Below are 25174 nucleotides of genomic sequence, written 5' to 3'. Positions count from 1 at the left end.
GGGTGCCCAGCAAATGCTGCAGACCGGGGTCCTGTCCTCTGAGAGCCCATTGAATTGAAGAGCTGATGGGACTAGAGGGAAGCAAGCAGGAGCGGGGCAGGAGAAGTGCCAGGTGAATGCTGAAGCACAGGGCGCTGGGGTGACAGCCTCCCCTGCCTGCTGGAACCACTTCCCAACTTACCGAGCATTTCCCCATTAGTGTGTCATTTGATCGTCACAAAAGCCATACTCGGTGAGTGGAGCTGGTGTTACTATTGCCTCCTCCCTTATATGTGATGAGGAAACCAAGGCTGCAGAGACGGGCCTGGGACCTTGATCATCGGATCCCCTGGGCTGAGGCGATTACAGGGGAAGCAGGCAGGAAGCAGGGGAGCAAACGCATCTCACCGTGGGTCGGTTTGTGCATAATCAAAACCAACAGGGTATTTAAAAAAAATACAACAAAATGACCTGGTAATTGATACATTTATTGATTGAAGCCATTGACCACTGTGCTGTAAAGATCTGGAGGAGAAAATTTAAAGGAGAGTTTACACGTTTGTGCCCCGGGAGGTCATACCCTGGAATGGCAAAGAGCTTGGATGCTGGCTTTTTTATTGGGAAAACTACTAAATCTCTGGGGGAAAAAGGGAGGGGAGGGAATAAAATAGGCATAATAGCACCTGCTTTGTATGCTGTGAATTAAGTAGGGCAATACATAAAGTCCTTTGTAAATTAGGCTGTTCACATGATCACTATTAATGTGATTTTCCAGAGAGATGTACACAGTGCTGGGTGAGAAAAACAATGATGATGGTGATGATGATGATGATGGTAATAGTTACAATTTCTTAAGCATCCACGCGTATGGGGTGCCATGGCAGACCCTGCAGTAGGATTGAGTCTCTCTGGGCATAAGGGGCACCTAGTTGGTGGGGGAGGCCCAGTTTGTTTTGGATTCCTGGAAGAGGCCCCTGGCCTGGGTGGGGTGGGGAGAAAGGAGGCACCCCCATTTCTGTACTCATCAAGACTTTCTTGAACACTCACTAAGGGTTAGGTCCTGTACCAGGACAGAGAACATTCCAGATGGAGGCAGCGACAGACGTGGCGGCGACTGCCCCTCCCCCTGTCTTGCTAAGGGATAGGTCCCACTTTTTACTTTTTGTTGAGAAGTGTCCACCCTTGTTGACAGCTGCCTGGGGCCAGGCAGGCAGGGTGGGAGGGGAGAGCTCAGGAGGCGACCTTCAAAGAGAGAAAGTCGGTGATGTGGGGAAGGGCTCCTCCTGGACTCCATGTCAGACCCTGGCACATAGTAGGTGCCCAGGAAATGGGGGTCCTCGCGTCCTTCATGAATGAAGCTTGGCATTTTCACACCTGGTCTTTCCAGCTCTCCGAGGGGAAGCCACGCTGGTGGAGGGTTGACGCCCCTTGGGTGTAGGAGGCAGGCGGGGGCTGCTGTGTGGCTGTGTCACTGGATGGGGCCAGGAAAACTCTGCCAGAGGACTTTCCCCAAAAATCTTCAAGGGAAGAACCGTCCTTCCTGTGTTTGTGCGCCTGCTCCTTCTGCCCTCTCTGAAGGGGCTGGGAGCGGGGAGGGAGCCAATGTGGGCCGAAGTAGTAGCAGCACAGGTGTCTAGGTCTTGTGCCAGATAAGATTCAGCTGTCCCTTCAAGGTCCCAGGGACGGATGGGAGTTGATTGACAGCAGACCTGCTAGGATGCTGGAGTGCGGCACTTCCCAAACTCTCGCGTGCTGTGAATCACCTTGTTAAAATGCTGACTCTGACTCCTTGGGGGCCAGGCCTGAGATTTTTGCATTTCTAACGAGCTCCTGGATGCTGCTGATGCCACTGGCCCTGGACCACACTTGGAAGGAAGGCAGCCCTTGGTGGCCCCCCCACATGTACTCGGCCAACTATCGCTTGCTGGTGCGCTGACCTGCCACCTTGGGACTGCAGCTCTGCCCAGGGCTTTCTCTGGCTACCAGAGCCGGCTCAGCCTGGACCTAGGAAGCCCACTGACTGTGTGAGAGGGGGCTCAATGCCCGGCCCCTTCTCTGCATCAGGGTAGGTAAAACGTGTTCCACACGGCCTCCCAGGGTCCTCAGTAGCCCACAGGATAGCACGCTCATTGTTGCCTGTCTTCCCGACAGGCCCCCCAAATAAGCTGCCTGCCTGCGCGTGCATCCTTGTCTCAGGTCTGCTCCTGGGGAACCCCCTACAGAGGTGGTCAGTTGCAACCCACTCTGGCCCCTGAAGCAAAAGGGGAGTTCATTGGGAACCTCTCAGGAGGCTCAAGGACCACACCCCAAACCAGCCGAGGACTCGGGGAAGCCCGGAGAGCCCAGGTGCCGGGGACCCAGTGACCAGGAGGGTCTGGCCCAGGGATGCCCACACCCCTGCCCCCTCTGTCTTTGTCATTTGGTCCTGATTCAAAGCCAATTGGCTCGGCCTGTGTCACCATCCATGCTTCCACCTCCAGAGGACCACTTTGATATCCACAGTGGGGGTGGGCACAGGCCCCCCCCCCCCCCACTAGACCCACAATCAGGGGATTGATTGCCTCCTTTATACAGGAAGCAGGGTGGGATGCTGAGTTGCTGGGCTGTAGGGTGAAAAGGAGGCAACTGATGAAAATGCTGAGCAGTGACTGCCTGCTGCCCCTCCCCCCAACTTTCCCCCTGCCCCCAAAGACACGCCTCCTGGGGCAGTCTGCTAGGCTCGATGAGCTCAAGGCAGTCTCCTTGCCCTCCAGGAGGTGGATGTGTTCAGAGCCCTTAACTGGAAGCAGTGGGATGGGCAGTCCTGCCTGGAAGTTCCTTTAGGGCCATTAGCATTTAAAGAGGTGGCCCCTGCCCGGTAGGTAAACAGTAATGTTACTCTAATTGTTCTCATGCTCTGGGAAACTTCCTCTCCTGTACATCCCAACAGAAGAAACAGCCAGAAAATCACCCCTAGCTTGAATGGGATCTAAATTTCCATTCTGTTAAATTGGGATTATTCCTGCCTTCCTCTTCCCTCCCCGCCACCCACCCACCCCAGGGGAGGCCTGGGCTGGTAGGACCTGCGGGTACTGCAGGCTGGGAGGATGGAAGGAGCCAGGACCCATGGAGGAAGTGCTGGGGGGGGGGGGGGGGGGAGGACAGGGCTCTGAAGATCTGGACTGACCGGGGCTCTGGGAGGGTGAAGCTTGACTTTTGGGGAAAGAACGGAAAGTTGAATTTAGGGGGTCAAATCAGAGGCGGGGAGGCCACTGAGCTCTCTTCCTCTCAGGACCCTGGTCCCCGACTTCTCATGGGTTTTAGTCAAGGCCCATTTCATGGTAAGGGAAGGACAGCCCTTCTGTTTTCTGCGTTCGTTTCCACCTTGGAGCTAACATGGTGGGTCTTCCCTGCCCCCCCCCCCCCACCCTCCCGCCCTGATCCTTTCAGGTCAGGCCACGCAGGGGGGTGGCCAGTCAGAGCTGTGTGCCCTTGGATGAGGTGCTCTCTCCAGGTCCTGCCCACTCTGCTCGCTGGTGAGGATGTCAGATGGTACAATGTGTCTGTCTAGACAGCAGGAGCTGGGGGAGGGGCGGGTTTCTTCTAAAAACCAGGGACCCAGTGACAACAGGCATCTCTCCGGGATGGGGCCTCACTCCTGGAAATGCGTGTCCGTGTGAGTGGCCACGCTGCTTTTGCACCTGCTGCTGAGATAGCTCGAGGCACTGATTTTCCAGATGTGGCCGGGGCCACCTGCGTCTGCATCCTGCGGGGACTTTGTGTAGATGACGGACTCTAGACCTCTGGCCTAGAATCTCTGAAGGTGGGACCCAGAAATTGACTTCTGCAAGGAGGGTCCACCCTGATGCTGCTTAGGTGAAAAGTTTGAAAATCCTTGTCTTAAACTCTTCTGAGGTACATGCCAGTGGCAGGTACCCCTTCCCTCGCTTGGCAAGCTGACTCTCCCCTCTCCGGATTCACAGCAGACCTGAAACGGCACGTCTTATTTCCCCAGTACAAGGAGAAGTGCTTTTGTTGCCCGTTCCCTTTCAGAAACAGAGACTCAGGAGCTGAAGGTTGCTTGGGATGGATTTCAAGAGGATGCTGAACCCGTAGAGGCAGGACCCGGCCCGGGCAACTGGAATGGCCATTACTGTAGAAAATTGTTTAGGGATGGTCCAACCACCTGGCTTGAGGCTGGCAGCCATCAGAGGCCATCGGGGTGTGGTCCTGAGGGACTCAGCCAGGGCTGAAATCCCAGTCAGCACTGACAGCCCTGGTGATGTCGAACGGCTCCTGAGCCTTCCTGCCTTTCATCCCAACAGGTGTCCGTCTTGACCGAGTGCGTGGAGGCCGCCAGAAATACAAGCGACGGCTGGACGCGGAGAACAGCCCGTACCTGAGCTTACAGATTTCCCCACCTGCTAAAAAGCCATGTGAGTGCCAGGGCAGTCCATGCCCCTTCTGCCAGCTTCTGTTCTGGAACATCTGACATCCCTTGGGGACATGCCATCTTCCCAGTGCTGGGTTATGGGATAATGTGGATCTGGGGGGAGGAGGCATCAGTGCCTGGCATTGGTATAAGGTGCTTCAGGATGATCCTGTATTCAGAAGGCCTTTCCCTATGGGATGTCCCAGAATGTGGTTCCAAATGCAGTGTGGTCCGAGAGGCCTGGGCTCCAGCATCCAGAACATGCCCCTCTAGCCACCCACACGCAGCGGGTTCTTCTTGGGAGAATTCACCTGGCAGCTTCTGTTGGAGGCTATTTCTCAGCCACCTGAACCGCCACTGCCAGCAACCCTGTGGAGTCAGGAAGGGAGAGAGGGACGATTACAGCCAAGTTTGACCTTCTGGGCTCCTCAGTACCTGACTTGTCTTCCCGACCCATCCCGGCCTCCACCCCGTCCCGTTCCTCATTCAGCTATTTATTTTCCTCCTTTGGTCTCCGCAGTGACCAAGATCGTCTCCTACCTGCTGGTGGCTGAGCCAAACAAGCTCTATGCCAGGCCTCCCCCCGGCATGCCTGAGAGCGACATCAAGGCCCTGACCACTCTCTGTGACCTGGCAGACCAAGAGCTCGTGGTCATCATCGGCTGGGCCAAGCACATCCCAGGTGAGTCTCACAGAACCAAGGAGAGAGTGCTCGAAGGGGCCTCCCGCCGCTCTCCCCAGGGCCGTCCGCGGTTCTGATGCCTGGGGGCCTGGCCTCAGGAGCCCCATGACACAGTGGCAAGCCTGTTTGTCTCTGGTTTCTTTTTTCTCTCCCTGTGGGAGTGGAGGTGAGCATGTGTTTGGAAGGTTCCGTAATGTCCCTAAACTTCTGGGGGCTCCTCACAACTGGTTATCATTCGAAAGGGGTTATGATCGCATCTACAAGAGGTGATGTTCAAAGGGCAAGTTCTTTGAATCCTTGTAGACCCTGTTGGAAACATGCCGGGAAAACAACGCAGGAGAGGGATCCGCTCTCCAGCGCCCTGTTAGGAGCCGGTGGAGCGGAACGGTTAAGAACATGGCTTGGGACTCAGATTGGGATTCAAATTCTGGGCCTGCAGCTTACTAGCTGAGTAACCCTGGGCGGCTCCACCCTCCTCTCTGTGGGACTTACCTCCTTCGTGGGCTGTGCCGTGAGCCTGACATGTGGCCATGCGTGTGCACACGAGGCACGTGCTAACGTCAGCTGCACGCTCACTGTGGCCAGCAGGGAGGCCTGTCTCCTGGTCTGGGTTCTGTGATTTTGCGATCGTTTCTGTCATGGGAAGTACGTGTAACAAACATGTTTCATACAATACCGACTTTTCTTCATTGCGTGCGGCCCCTGGCCCCTCGTTTAGCTTTTCTTGCTCTGGATAAACGGTGGGAGCTGATTTTTTTATTTTGTTTCTGTAGACACTGGCACCCACATATTTTGTATGACCCACACAGCGGGGGCCTTGCTGAAGTCTGTGCAGTGTATCCCTTTAAGGTTCTAACACTCGGCTCGTAGTGCAGCGGGGACAGCCCATTGTCCTCCGGCACTGGCTCTCCTGGACTGGGATTCTCACTCGCCGTGCGGCACGGGACCCCGCGTCTTGTCTGTAGGTCCTTTTTCTGTTTGCCTGTCACGAGCTCTGAATGATGCATACGGCTTCCATGCTTATGTAGCAAAGGTGTCCTGGCCTTGAGATGCCGAGACCCACGGTTGATGGGGCGAGTGGAAGGGTCTTCACGTGAGTCGTGTGCACAGCTTACAGGGAGGTCCCTCCCCGCAGGCGGGGGCTGGTGGGGAGCCGTGCGGCTCAGAGGGGATGCCGGTGCCACTTAGCTGGCAGGATGCCTAGAATCCCCGCTTCGGGACTCCCTGTGGCCCGAGGTATTTTGACTCGGGGGTGGGCGCGCTGGGGATCTGGACTGGAGCGCCCTCACTAAGCAGCTCAGCCTCTTGGGATTACACACTCAGTGGTTTTGAATCTGCCCTGTGCTGGTTCAGCACAGATGTGGGGTCAGGCCACTGCTTAAGACACCTCAGCCTGGATTGCTCCACTAACCCAGGGCCAAATCGGGCACAGCTCCCCTGCACCCCTCCCCATCACTCACTCCTCTTCTGGGTTGAGCAGATACAGTACCCACGCGATGGCTCAGGAGTGGCTCCTGGCGGTCCTCCATTGCTTCCCCTTCCTACCACCCAGCCCTGCACCACCTCCCAGAGGGTAGGGTAGAGCTCGGAAGCACCGTCTCCCCTGCACCCGGTCATCCCTGTCCGTCCTGTCATCCCAGCTCCGTCTCCTGTCTGTGCCCAACCCAGAGGGCAATGGTCAGAGCAGAGTGTTTCCTGGGGATACAGATCCTGGATTCAGGCAGACCTGGGTGCTGATCCCAGCTGCCCTTTCTGGTATTACAAGAGATTTCATTTTTTCCTGAGCATCAGTGTCCTCTCCTGTGAACTGGGACTCGGAATAGGGCCCCTTTCCCAGGAGCTAGGAGGATATGGCACACTTGGCCCAGGCCCGCACACCGCACAGACCACGGCCATCGCTGTTGCTAGTACATTATTGCTGATAGTGTTAAAAGCCCCCTTTTGCATCATCGTTTCTCTTTGTCCACAGCTGAATTCTTTTTGATTAAAAAATAAAATAAACATAGGGGCTCACTTCTCTGCCTCAAACACTAATTTGCCTATTTTGCATAAATCTGCATGCTGAATTATTTGGGCCTGACCTTCTAGTGTTTACTAGTAAGGTAAAATTAATTAATAGAGCCTCCTGCCACTGCATGCAAACCTCATATTAAGGGTGATGACACATCAAGTGCCTGATACATTTAAAGGATCTGCATTCCTTGGCCCATCGACTGAAGGGTCCCAGATTCGATTACAGTCAAGGGTGTTCACCTTGGTTGCAGGCTCAATCCCCAGCCCCAATCAAGGCACATGCAGGAGGCAACCAATCGATGTCTGTCTGTCTGTCTGTCTGTCTCTCTCTCTCTCTCTCTCTCCCTCTCTCTCCCTCCCTCTCCCTCTCCCTCCCTCCCTTCCACTCCCTCTAAAGAGGCAATGGAAAAATGTCATTGGGTGAGGACTAACAAAACAAACAACAAAAATTATCCCTCTTATTCCCAAATGAGATCCTTGGGACAGGAATTAATCTAATTCTTTGTATCAGCCACAAATCCTAGCAAGAGATCTTACTACATACAGTCAATGCTCAATAAATGCATGCAAAGGCAGCTATGCAGCACCCCTGGGTGCTGGGCTCTGGACTGGAGGCTGGAGGATACCGAGGCATGAGATGTGGTTCCCTTTGTGAAGGACAGAGGCCCCGGCTCCCCCTCAACGCTCTATTCCTGAGTAGTCGTAAGGAGCCAGTCCGGTCTCTCCAGGAACCAAGATGGACAGGAGCAGACACCACCCAGGTGGGCCCAGGCCTGCATCCTTCCTACTAGGTCTGCTCTCCTTTTGGTGCCTTTCTCTTCTCTTCTCTTCTCTTCTCTTCTCTTCTCTTCTCTTCTCTTCTCTTCTCTTCTCTTCTCTCTCTCTCTCTCTCTCTCCCTCCCCCCTCCCCCTCCCCTCTCCCCCTCCCCCTCCCTCCCTCCCTCCCTCCCTCCCTCCCTCCCTCCCTCCCTCCCTCCCTCCCTCCCTTCCTTCCTTCCTTCCTTCCTTCCTTCCTTCCTTCCTTCCTTCCTTCCTTCCTTCCTTCCTTCCTTCGTGGGAGAGAGAGGGAAAGACAAAGAGAAACATCGATGTGAGAGAAACACATCACATCTATTGGTTTGCCTCCTGCATGAGCCCCAACCAGGGCCCAGGCTGGGGAGGAGCCTGCAACCAAGGTACATGCCCTTAACTGGAATCAAACCCAGGACCCTTCGGTCTGCAGGCCAACGCTCTAGCCACTGAACTGGAGTTAGGCCTTCAGACTTGATTGGGCAGAGGCCACGGAGGAAAAGTCCAAAAGGGCATGAGACGCTGTGAAGAGTCACACAGCACACAGAAGCTGGTGCTCACGCAGCACTGAGCCACCTGCTTAGCCAGAGGAAGGCTGGTTTCAGCACAAACTTGTTCCCAGCACCGGCCTCCGTTACCACGGTGTTGAACACACGGGGTGGGCCCTGGGGAACTCGCGCCTGATTGGGATTTGCTCAGAGTAACAGCCGCTCTTTTGTGTGAGTCAGGCCGAAGTCTCCCTCCCCGAGATGCTGACTTTCCAAGTGTTGGGCTGCCCAGGGGACAAGCCCGAGCCTTCAGAGTGTCCACCCCTTGCTCCCGGTGAGCGAGAGGTTAGAAGCAGAGCCCGGCCTTTCCCAGGCGGTGGGCACCACTTGACGAATTGCAGCCTCCAGGTGTGAGTAACCGATTCTCCGCAGCCCAGGCAGCCTCGAGGCTGCCCCAGCCGCCGGAACTTTCTCCTGCCAGCCCCCCAGGGAGTCCCCACCGGCCCTGCCCGCTGACATGTGGTGGCCTCTGCAGGGGACCCAGAGGCGTCCCCACAGAGGGCCCCTCAGCGGCCCTGCTCCCAGGTAGCCACCGTCTGGCCCGCACGGGGAGCAGGATGCCAGCGGCCGATGAAATATGGGCTGCCGAGTGACAGCAGCTGTGTCTGGAGTGGCCTCAGAGCCTATAATTACATCTCCCTTTATTACCTCTGCTAATGGCCCTCCAGGTCGACAGAAACGATAATAAATTAACAGATTATGAACTCCACTTGCCACAAATTATGTGCTCTCTTTTTTTTTAAATTCTAGGAGCTCCTGCTGTCAAGTCACAAGGGGATGGGGGATGGGGGAGAACCTGACATTATTAGATCAGTTGGTGCAGATAAAGCAACTTTCTGGGGACAGCAGAGCTCAAGGTGGGAGACCCCGGGAGAGAGGGCCCACGGGCCGCCAGCTGGGGCAGAACCCGAAGGGGCCAGTGCCCTCGGGGTCAGCCAGGCACAGGGACGGCTGCACTCCTGGGGCACGGCCACACCCAGCCTCTCCAGCGGCCCCCTGGGCCCCAGAATTGCTAATTACTTGATGGAGGAGCAGAGGAGCCCAGGCAGAAAAGCGGAAATGGAGGGTGCTTTGCTGAAGGGCAGGGAGGAATGGCTCAGCCCCTTTGTTTGGGTTTAAATAAAAGAAGGAATATGTGCTTCTGTAAAGTTGGGGATGTGACAGAGGGGTGGAGTTCCAAATGCATCCCTCTGGGAGTTTCCTGTACCCGAACACCCACCCAGCGTACACCCACTGTGTGCATGTGCGTGTGTGTGTGTGTGTGTGTGTGTGTGTGTGCGCGCGCGCGCTCACACGTGTTCTCCTCTCCTCCACGGATCATACTATAACTTGCTGTACCTGCTTCTTCCATTTAATTATAAACAGTAGTATAGCACCTGCCATATGCTGAGCAGTGTTCTAAATGTCCTGCACCTTAGCTCATTTAATTCAAACAGCCCCCTGAGGTCAGGACTGTTATTATTCCTGCTTTACTAATGAAGAAACTGAGGCACAGAGAGCTAGACAGCCAGTGGTCAGCAAAGCTGGGGTTTTAATACACGTTCCGGCTCTGGCCTCTGCCCTTCACCCTTACTCCCTCCCTTATGCTCTTGAGTATCTTCCGCATCCACACACATTCTACCTCATTCTTCTAGTGGCTTCTAGTATGCCGTTCATTTAACAAATAAGCACATTTGTATAATAATTGCACGTATTACCTGGGTTACATCTGGGTTGTCCTGCTTTGGGCCATTTCAGACGGACCCAGCAAACTCCTCTGCACATGTGGCTGGGTGTATTTACGCATGCTTTTCTTTCTGGGAGGAGTTCCCAGCTGTGGAATCGCTGGGTTAGAGGGAGCATACCTTTCCTTTTGCACTTGATTTAATTTTATCCTTGGACACCTTAAACAGGGACAGGTTCAAACGCTCCAAATAGGCAAAAACGTATTCACAGAACCCATCTCCATCCCTGTCCCCTCCTCCTCCTTCCTCCTAGAGGTAACAGTTTTTATTTCTCATTTTCCCTCCTAGTGTTTCTTTTCTCAAATATTAGAGAAGGTCAAATATTTCCCCCTTCCTTGCACAAAAGCCTGTGTGCGTGCCCGGCACTTGGCATTTGGATTTTCAAAGCGAATGCAGCTCCTTTTGAAGATGCTCAAGGAGGAAGGGAGAAGTCAGGGGCCGAGTCTACTCAGATCAGCTGAGCAGGGCGGCGGTCTGGCCCGGGCCTCGGGGGCATATCCTCCAGTGGTGGCACACAGCTCTCCCAGGAGCTGTCTCCCGCCCTCCCCGGCCTCTCGGCCCCCTCCCCACAGGGCAGGCCTGTCTCTGACTCAAAGGCAGCTACATCCACCCTCACGTCTGAAGGACTAAGAGGGGCTCACCACGTCCTTTTGGCACAATCTCTTATCACCTGGGAGTCAAGGCCCAGTGACCTTTGTCCGTTCTCTCCTTCGACGTGAACACTTGCTGGGCACCTTCTTGGCACCAGGATGGGAGCTTGGCAGTGGGGGTGGGAAGATGACAGGAAGCTCAGGGCATGGGGCACACAGACACCGAGGTGTGTGCTGTTAGAGCTCCTCGTCACCCTTCAGGGCTCAGCCCCAAAGTCTCCTCCTCCGGGAAGCCTCCCAGGCTCTCCTTTGGGCCACTCCCCCACTGTGTGTTCTCAGAGCCCTCCATCTCCTCATAGCTCTTCTTCTTGTCATGACTTCATGGTGACATGCGGTACTCGGCGTGTCCTTCCCTCCCTACTGCGAGCTCTTGAATGCTGGGCCAGTACCAGTTCCGGTTTGAGCTGGCCATCCTGTCCCCAGGGCCTGGCACTTAGTAGGTGTTCAATAAATGCTCATTGGATGAATGAAGGGGCAGAAGCATGCTATTCACGTTCTTCTAGTGATCGCACCTGCGTGATTAGCCTCACGGGGGCTTTTCTCCTTCGTTTCCAGGAGCCTAGATCTTACCTCACCCTCCCTCTCTGCCACCTTCCAATTCAACTGTCTATTAATTTCTCCCCATCCACCTCCTACCTCTTTCCTCCCATTCTGTCTGCTGTCAGATGCCCCCACCCCAGCGCCGTCCCCCACTTCCCTACATACACACACCCTCATGGGCTGGCTGATTGGTATCTGTTAATTAATGTCGCCCAAGGCCTCTCTTGCTCAGAAGCCCGATAAGGGAAATTGGATGTCCATTTCTATCTATCTTTTATTACCTCCCGGCTCTCCCCGCCACCATGGGGAGCCACACACCGGCTCCCACCCTGGGATCTGGACAACACAAATGCCCCTGACCCTCTGCCGCAGCCCGTCCCCTGAGAAGGCGCGTCAATCCAGGCTCGCCCGAGTCGGCAGGGTAATTGAGGTAATTGATCCGGCTCTTTTGTCGGTCACTCCGGATGCCAGCAGCCAGGTGCTCATCCAGGGCCTGGGTTGTGCAGATCAGGCCTGAGAACCGTGATGATAGACTAAGAGGGAGCTCACGGGGAGAGGGCAGCCTGCCAGGTAAGGGGGCTCCAGCCCCAGGGGAGCCCCCTACAGAGGAACACACATGCACAGGTTGGAAAAGAGGGAGGACAGTGTTTTTTAGAGACAGAGGAGGGTGGGACAGATACCACGGAAGCCCAGAGCGAGGGGTCAATCCAGAAGCCTGGGGCCACCCCAGGCCTCCAGTCCAATGGGAGAAGAGAGTCATGCCAATAGCATGCTAACAACATTGGTAGTCGTAGCAACAACGATAGCCATCACTACCGCCAGCTCAGGTTTACTGAGCACCCACTGTGTGCAGGGCGATGCTCGGTGCTTCCGCTCACCATCTTCATCCTCACAGCCCGCGCATCCAGGCGGGGGGGTCAGGTTCTAGGTCTGCAAATGAAGTGAGGAGTCCTACACAAGCAAATTACCCCTGGGAGTCCCTGACTCTCCGTTGCCGTGACACCTGGTGCCAGTGGCTTGGTGGATGCTGCTCCTTTCTTCAGCACATCTGGGGCGTGGTCCGTGTTGGAACCAGTCACGGAAGTCACCACCGTGTTTAGTGACCAGCTGTTTGAAAATCAGTTTCCTTTCTTCCTACCTCTCTGTCTTGTGTATCAAGATGGTAATTGACTTTGCACAGTTAAGCACACATAATGTAATTCCAGTACATTATTCTCATTTTGCTGACGAATTTCATCTCATCATTAATAATAATAGCAAAAGCCCCACAACTGTGCTGTGTGTTCTGTAACCATCGGCTCACTTAGCCCTCACAGCGACGCTCTTAAGCGGGCACTGCTGTTACACCCATTTCACAGATGAGGAAACTGAGGCGTGGAGAAGCTGCGCAGCTTTCCCAAGGTCAGCCTACAGCTAGTAAATGGGGAGTCGGGATGCAAGCCCAGGCAATCTTGAGAACACATTGGACAAGACAGTGGCACAATTCTGGAGCCATCCGTATGCCCAGGCTCACAGGACACAGGACGGCTGCGTCATCGTTACATGGAGAGGAATGGCCTGGGCAGCAGGGTTCTGGCCCCTGGGAAGACAGGCTGCCCTGTGACAAAGTGCCCCCTGACCCTGGTTGCCCCTGAGCATTTTGTAGCCCCAGGCTGGAGGTCACCGGAGGTCACTGGCCAGGAACAGCTGGGTCCTGCGCAGCTGGGACTCTGCACCGAGGGGCAGGCACCACTTCAGCACATTGAAGCCTTCCCGGGCTCGAGCAGACTGGGGAGCCTGGAAACTGCCCAGACTCGCGGGGGGGACCCTGTCCTGCCACCTCCTAATTCTATGAATTCACTAACTCCTTAAATTACAAATGCATTTCATTAATCAAAAAGCCTCTCCAGACATTTGAAAAATACCACAGAACTAGCAGTAATGATGATAATAACAAGTGTCAACGTTGACTGAGTTCTTTAGGTAAGTCTTTTCCATGAAATCCATGTCTGACTCATTCACCAACAAAAGGACGATGAGTCCCAAAGGTATGGGGGAATGGCAGGATCCGGAGGTGCATGGACCCCTGCCCCATCCGGCCCTCCAGCCAGCCTCAGGGAGGCCCTGGCCCGCCCACCTGACCACGGCTGCCCTCCTTTCGTCCTCTCCCCGCAGGCTTCTCGAACCTCTCCCTGGGGGACCAGATGAGCCTGCTGCAGAGCGCCTGGATGGAGATCCTCATCCTGGGCATCGTGTACCGCTCGCTGCCCTATGACGACAAGCTGGCGTACGCCGAGGACTACATCATGGACGAGGAGCACTCCCGCCTGGCGGGGCTGCTGGAGCTCTACCGGGCCATCCTGCAGCTCGTGCGCAGGTACAAGAAGCTCAAGGTGGAGAAGGAGGAGTTTGTCACCCTCAAGGCCCTGGCCCTGGCCAATTCAGGTAACGGGGAGTGTGGGACGTCTTCTCAGGCCTGGGGAGCACCCCTCTGAGGCCTGTGAGGGGGATGGGTGTGAAGATACTGGAGGTTCTTGTCCTCAAAGATTGTGCAAGGGGCGGTCTGGGGTTAAAAGGGTGGCGACGAAGGCCAGCATTGGCTGAGTGTTTCCTGAGCCCTGACTTGCAGCACACTATGCTGGGCCCTTGACCTCCAGGCCAGCACTGGTCAAGGACACAGATTTCAGAGCCAGGTGACTCAGAGTCAAGTCTTGCTTCTTTCACTTGGGCCGGCTGCTTTACGCTATGCCTCCGCCTGTTGATCAGTAAAATGGGAACCGTAGGCAGGCCCTACCCCACAAGACTGTGGAAATGATTTATTTGTATGTAATTAAAATCATACTGACAACACACCTGGCCCATAATAAGTGCTCACCCTGTTAAATAAATTAGCGGTGGACTTACTTCATGCTTACAAACAACCCTGGGAGCAAAGTTCTTATTTTAACCCCATTTTACAGATGTGGAAACGGAGGCTCAGAAAGGTGAAACAAATTGTCCAGGGTCATACAGAGCTAGGAGTCAAACCAAGGTCCTATGATTCCAAAACCAACCTGAGCTCATGCCCATTCTTTGAATCTCTCAATCAAATTGCTCGGGTCTAAGGGAGAAAAAAACTTCCCAACTGAGTTGTTGAATCTGGTGTTCAAAGGAGGCCTCGTTCCATTTCTTCACTCCCACCAGCTCCTGGGGAAAAGGGCTGACCCGGGGGAATGAGCTGAAATGTATTCTAGTCTGTGTCTGCACGTGGCGTCCACCTGTGCAGGGTTCCATGTGGATGCAGAAGGGAGGGAAAGGCGAGGTCCCTGTCCTAAAGACAGGGTCAGCACGCGCACGCGTCGTTCTGCTGCAGGACGGTGCGTTGGATTACCTGCTCAAGTCTGGGTCACGTGGACCCAAGTTCAAATTCCAGCTCTGCTCCTTGGTAGCAGTGTGACCTTGGACACGTTGGCAATCTTCCTAGCTCTGTCCTTGTGTGTCCGGGATATCCCAGTACCTCCTCCAAGCACCTGTGTATGGAATGATCGACGGAAGATAAAGCACTTAGCCCAGTGCCTGGCCTGGAGGAAATGTTCAATAAATATTAATTATTATCATTATTATTAATATTAGAGGACACAGAGTGTTATCAGCATGCGGGAGAGGGAGAGCTGGCTCAGATGGAGACAGTACAAACAGGGCAACCAACTGGTTTGCTTGCTATTGTTGTGCTTTTCCTGAAAGTCCCACATCCCAGGAAGCCTCAGTCCCGGGCTAACGGGGTCAGTGGGTCCCCCTCACAGATGGCTCCACAGAGGACACTGCTGATGCCCCATCTGACCCCCTCCCTGGGTCCCTGCACGTGGGCCCAGCTGCTCAGTTTTGCTGCTGATGCTCACAGCCCCCCGCTTCGTCAGAGACTCACCCTCACCTGCCTTGCCAGGAGGGGTACCTACCCCACCCACCCCTTGGCCCACACAGGGGAACCAAAGGCTGAACTCCTGGCAGGGTGGGGTCAGGCTAAGCCAAGGCCGCGTCCTTACCTTGCAGGCTTCTGCCCTGTCCCATCCCCCTGCCCCTCTCTTCCTTTCTCCTGAGAGCATGTGAGAGCATGCCCTCTATGAACCCCATGCGTCTGAACCCCTGTCTCAGCCCCTGCTTCTAGGGAACCTGACCTAATCCAAAGAGGGAAGCATTTTTAATTTTTTTTTTTTAGTTCAAATCCCTTTTATTAGTAAACCAATACAAAATAATAATTTAAAATTTGCATGCTTCTATAGAGACCATTTATGCCTTAAGAGTCCCCTATTGTAGTGTGTGTTTTGTTGGAGAATGCCAGTGCTGTTGGGGTTTTTTAGTGACTTTACATTGACAGGATAAGCGGGTGGTATGTAAGTTCCATATACCCCTGTACAGTTCCCCCGTACTAGGAACATCGTGCATTGGTGTGCTGACTTGTTACAATGAATGAGCCAATATTGATACGTTATTATTAACAAAAGTCCATAGTTGCCATCAGGGTCTTCACTCTGCGTTGTACAGGTCTAGAGGTTTTGACAAATGTACAAGGACAGATCTCCATCCTTACATGTCCTACAGAGTAGCATCGCCACCCTCACCACCCCCTGTGCCCACCTGCTCTTAGGCAGCGCTGCGGAGGGGCTGGGCATGTGGATGGGCACAGGAAGGGAGGGGACACGGTGAAATCAGAGGGCACAGGGCCACCACAGTGAGCCAGCCAGGCTGGCAGGCCTTGGAGGGCGATTTTGGAGTCTCCTGACCACTTCACTGCAGACCTGAGCTCAAGCTTATCGCAGCTGGGAGGAGAGAGAGAAGGGGGAGGTCACTCAACTGTCACCTTCATTCTCCCGCCACCTCCCCCCCTCCCCCCGCCGCCTCAACACCACGCTGCAAAGACTGTCAGGAGCCTCTTTAGCCTGGCCAGCGGCTCTCGCCTTGATCTCAACACATACAGACATGCACACACGCTTACAGATATTCACACATGCACACACAAGTATATACATACACTCACACGGATATGCACACACCACCTGAGGTTTGGTGCCATGAGCCCATTGGGAGCTTCTGCGAGCACCAAGCTTTGCCTAAATACACACGGGGTCATGTGAGACGAAGTTCCAGGAGCCTGGACTTCTTGCCCCAGTGGCATCCATCGGGCTATCCTGCTGCTTCTGTGCCGGGACAGGAAGCCTAAGGTGGAAGAGAAGGAGTTGGTGATGTTCAAGGCCCTGGCTGCACAGTGGAGCAATCAGCTTCAGGCAGAAACGGGGAAAGAACAGGCCGTTTGGGGGGTTAAGCTAGGAAAGCAGTTTGGGGTCATAGCAGCTCCCAGCTGTGAAGGGACTGGGAGCCATGAAAGATAGAGGGGAAGAGGAAGTGGCCTGTCCCCAGCAGCAAGGTAGGCAAGTCACCCAGGCTGACAGAGTGTGTTAGCTGGAGGAGAGACAGGGGCGGGAGGTCATCCTGGTGGCAGCCCCACCGGCCACTGTGGGAGCCACTGCTCAGGTAGAGTGGACGGGACAGGGCCTCTCAGTGGCTCAGAGGGCTGACACTAGGCAGGAGGGCGAAGCACATCAGAGACAGGCTGAGGCCCAAACCAGGGTCCCTCGGGAGCCTGCTGGCCGACGTTCACCCCGTGTCCCGGCCTCTCCAAGCCTCCCTGACAGCAGGAAAAAAATCATCGCCATTGATTTTGTAATTAACAGTTTATCAATGCCATCGATACAGACGTGCTGATGGATTGCAAAGAAATTAATCCTGCAATGTTATTTTATTTCATTTTTGGTCGAAGGCAGCTGCCAATTTTGGCCTCCTTGGGGAGGCGGGGGTGGGGAGGGGAGGCTGGCAGGGGCAGGGAGTCTGGAGGGCCGGGTCCCAGCCTACAGGGCCTAGCGCATCTGAAGTGCACACTCTGTAAACAGCTGGGAGGGGAGGAGGGGAGCCCTGCTGCCTCTGCAACCGGCAAAGGAGTCCTCACTGCCTTGGTATCAGGAGCAGAAAGTGTGGAGGGGCCTTGGGTATGGGGCCAGTGACATCCCAGCTCTGCTAGGGCACTCATCCTGTTAGAGTCCTCACCATCCTATATAATAAAAGGCTAATGTGTAAATTGACTGAACGGCAGAACGACAGGTCGCTATGAAGCACACTGACCACCAGGGGGCAGATGCTCAACGTGGGAGCTGCCCCCTGGTGGTCAGTGCTCTCCCACAGAGGGAGCGCTGCTCAGCCAGAAGCCAGGCTCATGGCTGGCGAGCACAGTGGTGGTGGCAGGAGCCTCTCCCGCCTCTGCAGTAGCACTAAGGATGTCCGACTGATGGCTTAGGCTCGCTTCCCCTGAGGAGCGGGCCTAAGCCGTCAGTTGGACGTCCCTTGAGGGCTCCCGGACTGCAGGAGAGTGCAGGCCGGGCTGAGGAATTCCTCTCTCCCTGCACCCCCCAGCCCCGCCCCACCCAGAGCACAAATCTTGTGCTCCGTGCCTCTAGTAATGAGAATAGTAACATGTACTAGGTGCTTACTAAGTGCCTGGTAACATGCTATTTCATTTAACCCTCAGCACCACTCTGTGAGGTATGCACTCTTATGTGCTCCATTTTACAGACCAGGAAACAGTCTCAGAGAGCCTAAGTAACTTGGCCAAAGCCACGCAGCATCTAAGACTCCGGAGTCTTGTCTAGCTCATCCTACTGCCATCCTCCCAAGAGGAAGAGGCAGGACCCTTGAAGGCACAGGCTGAGTGTGGACCCAGGTCAAGGGGTGGTCACTGGTGTCAGCTGGCTGGTGCAGCTGCCCTTGGCAGTCTGGTATCTAAACCAACCCAGCATGCAAGGGAATTGCCCGCTCCTTTGAGTAGCTCAGGAAACTTGCCCAGTCTTCCTGGATACCCACTCAGAGCTGCAAGCTCACTGATCCACATGCTCCCTTCCCCTCCACCTTTGGCAGGCCCTGGGCGCTGCAGTTCAGGGTGGCGGCTCTGGGTCTTTAAGGAACGTCAGAAGAAGGCTGTTATTTTCTCTGGGGTCAGGGAATGGGTTCCAGGAGATTTCCTTTGCTTCAGCTCAGACCTGACTGTAACCCAACTATCAGCAGGCACCGCCTGCTCTGCTGAGATTTAGGTAAATTTTGTTTGAACCCCCAATTCATGGCCTGAGACCAAAACACTCCCCAGGGTTTTAGATTGCAAGGGCCCCTTCCAACAGCTACCTTCATCACTGTGCCTCATGTGTCCAGCCATGTGTCTCCGTACCCGCCATGTTCCCTACCACAGGGCACTCCGACAGAGCTTAGCCTCTTCGTCTGTGTCTGTATTCTGTAATCAGCATTTTGTAAGGTTAGCGATTGCACTGAAGGTTTGAGCTAGTGTCTGGTATCAGCAGCAGCAACAGTAGGAGTGATGGTGCTGATGGTGATGGTGGTGGTAATAGTGGTGATGGTGTGATGGTAGTGGTGGTGATGATGGCAGTGGTTATGATGATGGTGATGGTGATGGTGATGATGATGGTGATAGTGCTGGTGATGATGGTGATGATGATGATGGTGGTGGTGGTTGTGGTGGTGGTGGTGGTGATGATGGTGGTAATGATAATGATGGTGATATTGCTGCTTATGATGATGATGGTGATGGTGGTGGTGGTGGAGGTAGTGGTAGTTGTAATGGTGGTGATGGTGATGATGATGGTGGGTGTGATGATAGCAATGATGATGGTGATGGTGGTGGTGGTGGTTGTAATGGTGATGGTGATGATGGTGGGTGTGAGGATGGTGTGATGGTAGCAATGATGATGATGGTGGTGGTTATAATGGTGGTGAGGGTGATGATGATGGTGGGGGTGATGATGGTGAGATGGTAGCGATGATGATTATGGTGATGGTGATGGTGGTGATGGTGATGATGATGATGGTGGCTGTGATGATGGTGACGGTGGTGGTGATGGTGATGGTGGTGGTGGTAGTGGTGATGGTGGTGGTGGTGGTGATGGTGGTGGTGGTTGTGGTTGTAATGGTGGTGATAGTGATGGTGGGTGTGATGATGGTGGGTGTGATGATGGTGGGTGTGATGGTAGCGATGATGGTGGTGATGGTGGTGGTGGTGGTTATAACGGTGGTGAGGGTGATGATGATGGTGGGTGTGATGATGATGGTGGTGGTGGTGGTGATACCACTAGCGGGGCACTTACTTTATACTGTTTTAAGCCCTTGACCTGTATTAACATATTTAACCGCTTGAGGTAGGTATGGCTGTTATCTCATTTCACAAATGAAGAAAATGGGGCGCGGAGAAGTTAAATAATTTGCCTAGAGTCACACAGGTAGCAAGTGAGGGACGCAGGGTGCCACCGCCACCAGTCTGGCTCCAGAGTCCACCCGGCTCCTCAGGGCAGTTACAAGTCTGTTCAAGTCCTTCGGGGTCTCCGCTTCTGTCTCTCAAAATGTCCTCCATAGATAGGATCTACTGCTGGGTCCAACCCTCGCTCTGCCATTGGCCTCTGTGACCTCAGACTGGCAGCCAGCCTCTCTGAGCCTTGGTTTTCCTCTCCCTAAAATGAGGACTTGGGTGGCTCCAAAGCAGGCCTCCATCCGCCACGACGGTGCTCTCCACCCAGGGCCCCTGACGCTCTCCCTTGTGCCCACAGATTCCATGTACATTGAGGACCTGGAGGCGGTCCAGAAGCTGCAGGATCTGCTGCACGAGGCTCTGCAGGACTACGAGCTGAGCCAGCGCCACGCGGAGCCGCGGAGGACGGGCCAGCTGCTGCTGACGCTGCCCCTGCTGCGGCAGACGGCCGCCAAGGCCGTGCAACACTTCTACAGCGTCAAACTGCAGGGCAAGGTGCCCATGCACAAACTCTTCCTGGAGATGCTGGAGGCCAAGGTCTGACGGCCCGGCACTCGGACGGACTCCTGCCTGTGGACAGACAAACGGCCGGCCGGATGCAGAGACCTCCTCAGCCACCAGCCTCGACCTGCAAGCCTGTGTCATGGCCACGAGCAGTCCCAGAAGAAGGGGTTACGTGCCTCCAGCTGCGTGCAGAGTCCTGGGTGCTGGGGGGCGGGGAACGGGGATGGGAGGGCAGGGCGTGGGGCTCATCTGTAACTGGCTTTTTCTTTGGTATGTTTTTTTTTCTCCATGGGCAGTGCTGAGACTGGAGACCACCGAGGAGGGGCCCTCTCCCCACCAAACCACCCAGAGGCAGCTCAGACATTTCCCGGCCCCATCCCCTACCCCTCACCCCTGGCCTGGTGGGCAGTGCTGGCACCCAGGACTCTGGCACACTCATGTGGGTACCACCTGGAGCAGTTCCTTTCTCAGAGGGCAGGTGCTCGTCCCGGAGGCCCTGTCTACTCTGGGGTTCCAGAGGTCCCTCAAGGGGCCCTCCGCCTTCCACAGGCCAGCAGGCCGCTCCCTCCACACTTCCCCTCAGCTCCGCACACACCAGCTCCCACAGGGACTCACCATCAGGAGAGCAGCTGCTAGACTGGGCGCTCCAGCCCTCGGTGTCCTGCCTCCCCGGACCTGCCTATCCTCTTCCTCTTCTCCCCCAGGAGCCCCTGCTGCCTCCTGCCCCTACCTCAGAGCTCACTGAGCCCTGCTTCAGCCAGCCAAGGGGCCCACAGCTGGAACAGAGCTGGCTCACAGAAGAGCTCCCCCTTCCTCCTTGCCTTTACCCTCCCTCGGCCAACCTTCAGGGCAGTCCAGACCAGGTGGTCTGTGGGAAGTGGGGGATGTGCAGCGCCCTGGCCCCATCCTAGGGCACCCCAATTCTAGGATGGTGTGCTGGGGCCCTGGGCACTCTGATACTAGGCTGGCAGTCCTGGGGCCCTGGGCACCCCGAGTTAAGGCTGGCAGTCCTGGGGCCCTGGGTACCCTGAGTCTAAGCTGGCAGTCTTAGAACCGTGGGCACCCCGAGTCTAGGCTGGCAGTACTGGGGCCCTGGGCACCCCGAGTCAAGGCTGGCAGTCCTGGGACCCTGGGCACCCCGAGTTAAGGCTGGCAGTCCTGGGGCCCTGGGCACCTCGAGTCAAGGCTGGCAGTCCTGGGACCCTGGGTACCCCGAGTCAAGGCTGGCAGTCCTGGGACCCTGGGCACCCCGAGTTAAAGCTGACAGTCCTGGGACCCTGGGCACCCCGAGTTAAGGCTGGCAGTCCTGGGGCCCTGGGCACCTCGAGTCAAGGCTGGCAGTCCTGGGGCCCTGGGCACCCCGAGTCAAGGCTGCCAGTCCTGGGGCCCTGGGCACCCCGAGTCAAGGCTGGCAGTCCTGGGACCCTGGGCACCCCGAGTTAAGTCTGGCAGTCCTGGGGCCCTGGGCACCCTGAGTCTAAGCTGGCCGTCTTAGAACCGTGGGCACCCCGAGTCTAGGCTGGCAGTTCTGGGACCCTGGGCACCCCGAGTCTAGGCTGGCAGTTCTGGGACCCTGGGCACCCCGAGTCTAGGCTGGCAGTTCTGGGACCCTGGGCACCCCGATTCTAGGCTGGCAGTCCTGGTAGGATCCGGGCAGGATGGAGAGAGGCCCAAACCAATATTTGCTGAGCACAGAAAAGCCCCAAAGCAGAGATAAGCAGGAGGGGAAAGCTGAAGACGGGGAGCTCAGTAGAGGCCACCAGCCTCTCTGATCGTCCTGGTTCTGGGCAGTGGACCCCAGGTCACCCCTCCCTGCCTGCATTCCCAAGGGCTGGGAGAATGGGTGCCGTGGGGTGGGGGCAGTGTTCTGTACCCGGCTGGAGCCGCCCTCTGACTAAGCAGGTGTGGCGCACTGGAACCACCCAGCCCCCACGCTGCTGTGAGGGGTGACCAAGCACCCCAGCTTGCCCAGGATGTTCCTGGTTTGAGCACTGAAAGTCCTGTGTCCCAGGAAATCCCTCCATCTGGGCAAATGGGGACAGTTGGTCCCCCGAGTGGTCACGAAAATCTGTGGTAGCCCACTTGGGGCAGGACGGCTCTGACCGCCCCGTCGGGTGTGACAGGTGGCTGAGGGCAGCTTAGGGGCCCCGAGGATGGACGATGCCCTTCCAGGCCTTGTGACTGCCTTGTGACGCAGGCATCAGAGCCACTCCACCTGGGACACTTTTCTGGGGAATCCACACCCGTTCTAACCCAACCTCCGGGCACCTGGAGAGGCAGGCAGACCCCACCCACCTGTCGCCAGGACACCAGGAGGCCAGGCGCCCTCTTCCACAGCCTCGTGGTCTTTCTAAAGCAAACCAGCCAACTGCGGCTGCTGGTTCCCCTCCATCTCTCCGCACAGACCCGTTTCCCAGGCGGGAGGGCTGGCTGGACCCAGTCACCGCGGCACAGGGGCTGGCTGACGTCCCCCCCGTAGGAAAGATGAAGGGTTCCAAGGGACTCAGACCAGGGACACGCGCCCCTCCCCTCCCCTGTGGCTGTGGGGAATCCAAGGCCACTTGACAGCATTGGATTATACTCCCTCCCTAGCTCTGTGTGGGTCCCCGCTGTCCCTGGTCTGGATGGACGCACAGACACCTCAGTATCAAGGAACAGGGACCAAAGCCCACGTCTAACTTAACCATTAGCCGTCGTGCCCTGAGGTCTGAACTGGAGAACTCCCGGTGCGAGAACGTGCCCCTCACTGTGCCGAGTGCTGGAGGAGGTGGGGCAGAGGGTGGCATCGCCTCACCTGGGCTCCCACCTCTATGCGGTATCACTTCCTGCTCGAGCGTGAGGACCGTGCTGCCAGCCTGGCGGGGCTGTGTCCCCCTGGCCTCTGCAGTCCCCCTCCTGGGAAAAGCCTCTCTGACTAAGGGCAGCACAACTGGCTTGGAGTGGGCAGTGTTCTGCACCCGGGGCAGCTCCCTCGCCCCTTTCCAGCAGAGCGGGGTGGCGGCCCTGGGTGTCAATGAGGTGCCGTGCTGATGCTCTTAACACAAACTCTTAGGGCAATGGAAGTCCGCTCAGTGGGGCGGCACTGCGTGCACGTGATGGAGCCACGGGCCTTCAGAGCACACTTTTAGGGCGGCTTCTAGGTGGGAAGCCGACCTCCCTGGGAAGGGGTGGCCCTGCCTTAGTGGGGGATGGTGCGTTGAGGAGCGTTTAGGGACACCCAGGTCCCCCCAAACAGGACAGAATTCAAGTTTACCCCAAACCTGCTGTTCCTGGGAACCCTGTAAAGCGGAACTAGCCCTTCTCAGTTGTATTCTCATGATTCAGGTCATCGACGTGAACAAGAAATAAAATGGAAAAATCCAACCATGGAGAAGGTGGTATTGGCTGGGTTTTGTTTGGTCCCCGTGTCCCCACCCTTCCTAAAGCCTCTGGCTGGTCTTGTTATACGTGACCCTGGATGGTGACCCGAGGTTGTGCATGCAGGAAACCAGTTATTTCCCAGTGGGAGGGTCTCAGAACCAGAGTGGGGTTTGGTCTGGGAGGCCATGGCAAGGCCTCAGAGGAGCTGAATCTGCACGCAGCCCTACGCCAGGGCCACCCTCCTCTCCATACTCTCCCCAGCTCCTGTGCAGATGGGAGAGGTGGGGAGGGGGGAGCCTGGGGGAGTGGTGACAAACCGGTGACAAGCAGAGGGGCCCATGCCCAGGGGACAGCACCAAAGAAAAGCACTATGTGGAAAGATGATTTTATTTTCTAATAATGCTAATGTGGCTGGAATGGCTTAAGATGTATATATATTTTTAAATGGCATCCCTCATCGCATCAGCACCTGTGGTATTTCCTCTGTATGTGTTATCCCCAAGACGCCCCTGTACATGCAACCCCCTAGGATTCTCCAGTCCTGGCCCCGTGTATCTGGAATCTAATAAATAAGGAACGGCCTATTGGAAATTTCTTCACCTTATCTTTGGGCTGCCGTTTCCTGGACGGCACAGCTCTCGGGTCTCAGGCTGATGCCAGGAGAGGCCGTGAGAGAGCCAGCTCAGCCTCAATTCTCTGGGCAGTCAAGTGTGTTCAGCAGCCACCTCAGGGGTGCAAGTGGAGAAGTCTGGTCCAGGTCTACTGCTTTGTAGACTTTCAGTGCTAATGGTGAGGCCACCTGATTGCGCTTGCACCCTGTCCCCATGTTCAAAGCCCCTCACTCAATGCATGCCCTTGCGAGAGCCCCAAGGCCACGTTCAAAGCCCAGCCACTCACTCCAAAGAAACGGTCCAGCAAACCACAAAACTAAAGTGACCCAAGTCTTTACCCTGAGCGTTGTCAACATCACCAGTGGGATGTTCAGTTATTAATGCGCAGCCAAACTTCACCAGAAACCTTTCTTCACAACCTCTCTCCCTAACTCAGCCTCCGTGGGTGCCCGGATTCAGCCCTTTGTTATCTAGGTCAGCGGTCGCCAACCGGTGGTGCACAGACCACTGGTGGTCCGTGAGGTCCGAAAGGTTGGCGACCGCTGATCTAGATCAGCTCAGCCTCTTCGCTTCTTTCCGCCTTCCCACGCAAGCTAGAGTCAGAAGCTGATCCAGTAAACAAATCCTTCTCGAGCGAAGGCTGTGGGGTGGGGCTGGTGGGGCAAACCTCACCACCTCAGATATTTCATTTTGCTTCTGTTGCCAATTCACCTTGCCCCCAAAGAACAGCCACCACCTGGAATCCCAGACAGCTGTCCCTTACCTGGCCTTGACACTTGGTTGTGCAAAGGACTGTATGTAGTTTCCCAGACCCAGGACGCACCCTCCCAGGCACCCACCTCCAGCCTCAAAGGCGGGCAGTTGAGTCTTATTTCAGAAAACACCCAGAAAAGCAGAGCTTTTCTTCCCAGGGTGTGCTCTCGCGCCTCAGCCCTAGTTTTCCTGGCTGACACCAGTTCCTCTTGACTCTCATCACCTGGCACGGGGCTAGATTTGGGGGCATGGTGGTGGCTCCCAGTTGAGCAGAGAAGATAGACAGCAGTTGACGA

At 55.8% G+C, this 25174-nt stretch overlaps 1 protein-coding gene across 4 annotated transcripts in view; it reads left to right on the top strand.

Annotated features, from left to right (window-relative positions):
* The window catches only part of ESRRB (estrogen related receptor beta), a 104500-nt gene extending 84307 nt beyond the window's left edge, over window positions 1–20193 (top strand). For 2 of the 4 annotated variants that reach the window (XM_028141335.2, XM_054715458.1), the window contains 4 exons: window positions 4284–4394; window positions 4911–5072; window positions 13491–13760; window positions 19949–20193. In XM_028141335.2, the coding sequence (XP_027997136.1) occupies window positions 4284–4394; window positions 4911–5072; window positions 13491–13760; window positions 19949–20193 (788 nt within the window). Of the gene's footprint in view, window positions 1–4283; window positions 4395–4852; window positions 5073–13490; window positions 13761–19948 lie in introns of all 4 variants that reach the window. The other 2 variants (XM_054715460.1, XM_054715459.1) reach the window with 2 other exon arrangements.
* Window positions 20194–25174: the final 4981 nt, after the last annotated feature.

This window comes from Eptesicus fuscus, chromosome 5 (assembly GCF_027574615.1).
Source record: "Eptesicus fuscus isolate TK198812 chromosome 5, DD_ASM_mEF_20220401, whole genome shotgun sequence".
Taxonomy (NCBI): domain Eukaryota; kingdom Metazoa; phylum Chordata; class Mammalia; order Chiroptera; family Vespertilionidae; genus Eptesicus; species Eptesicus fuscus.
The sequence above is the reverse complement of the archived record's forward strand: the minus strand, read 5'-3'. Positions and strand labels throughout refer to the sequence as shown.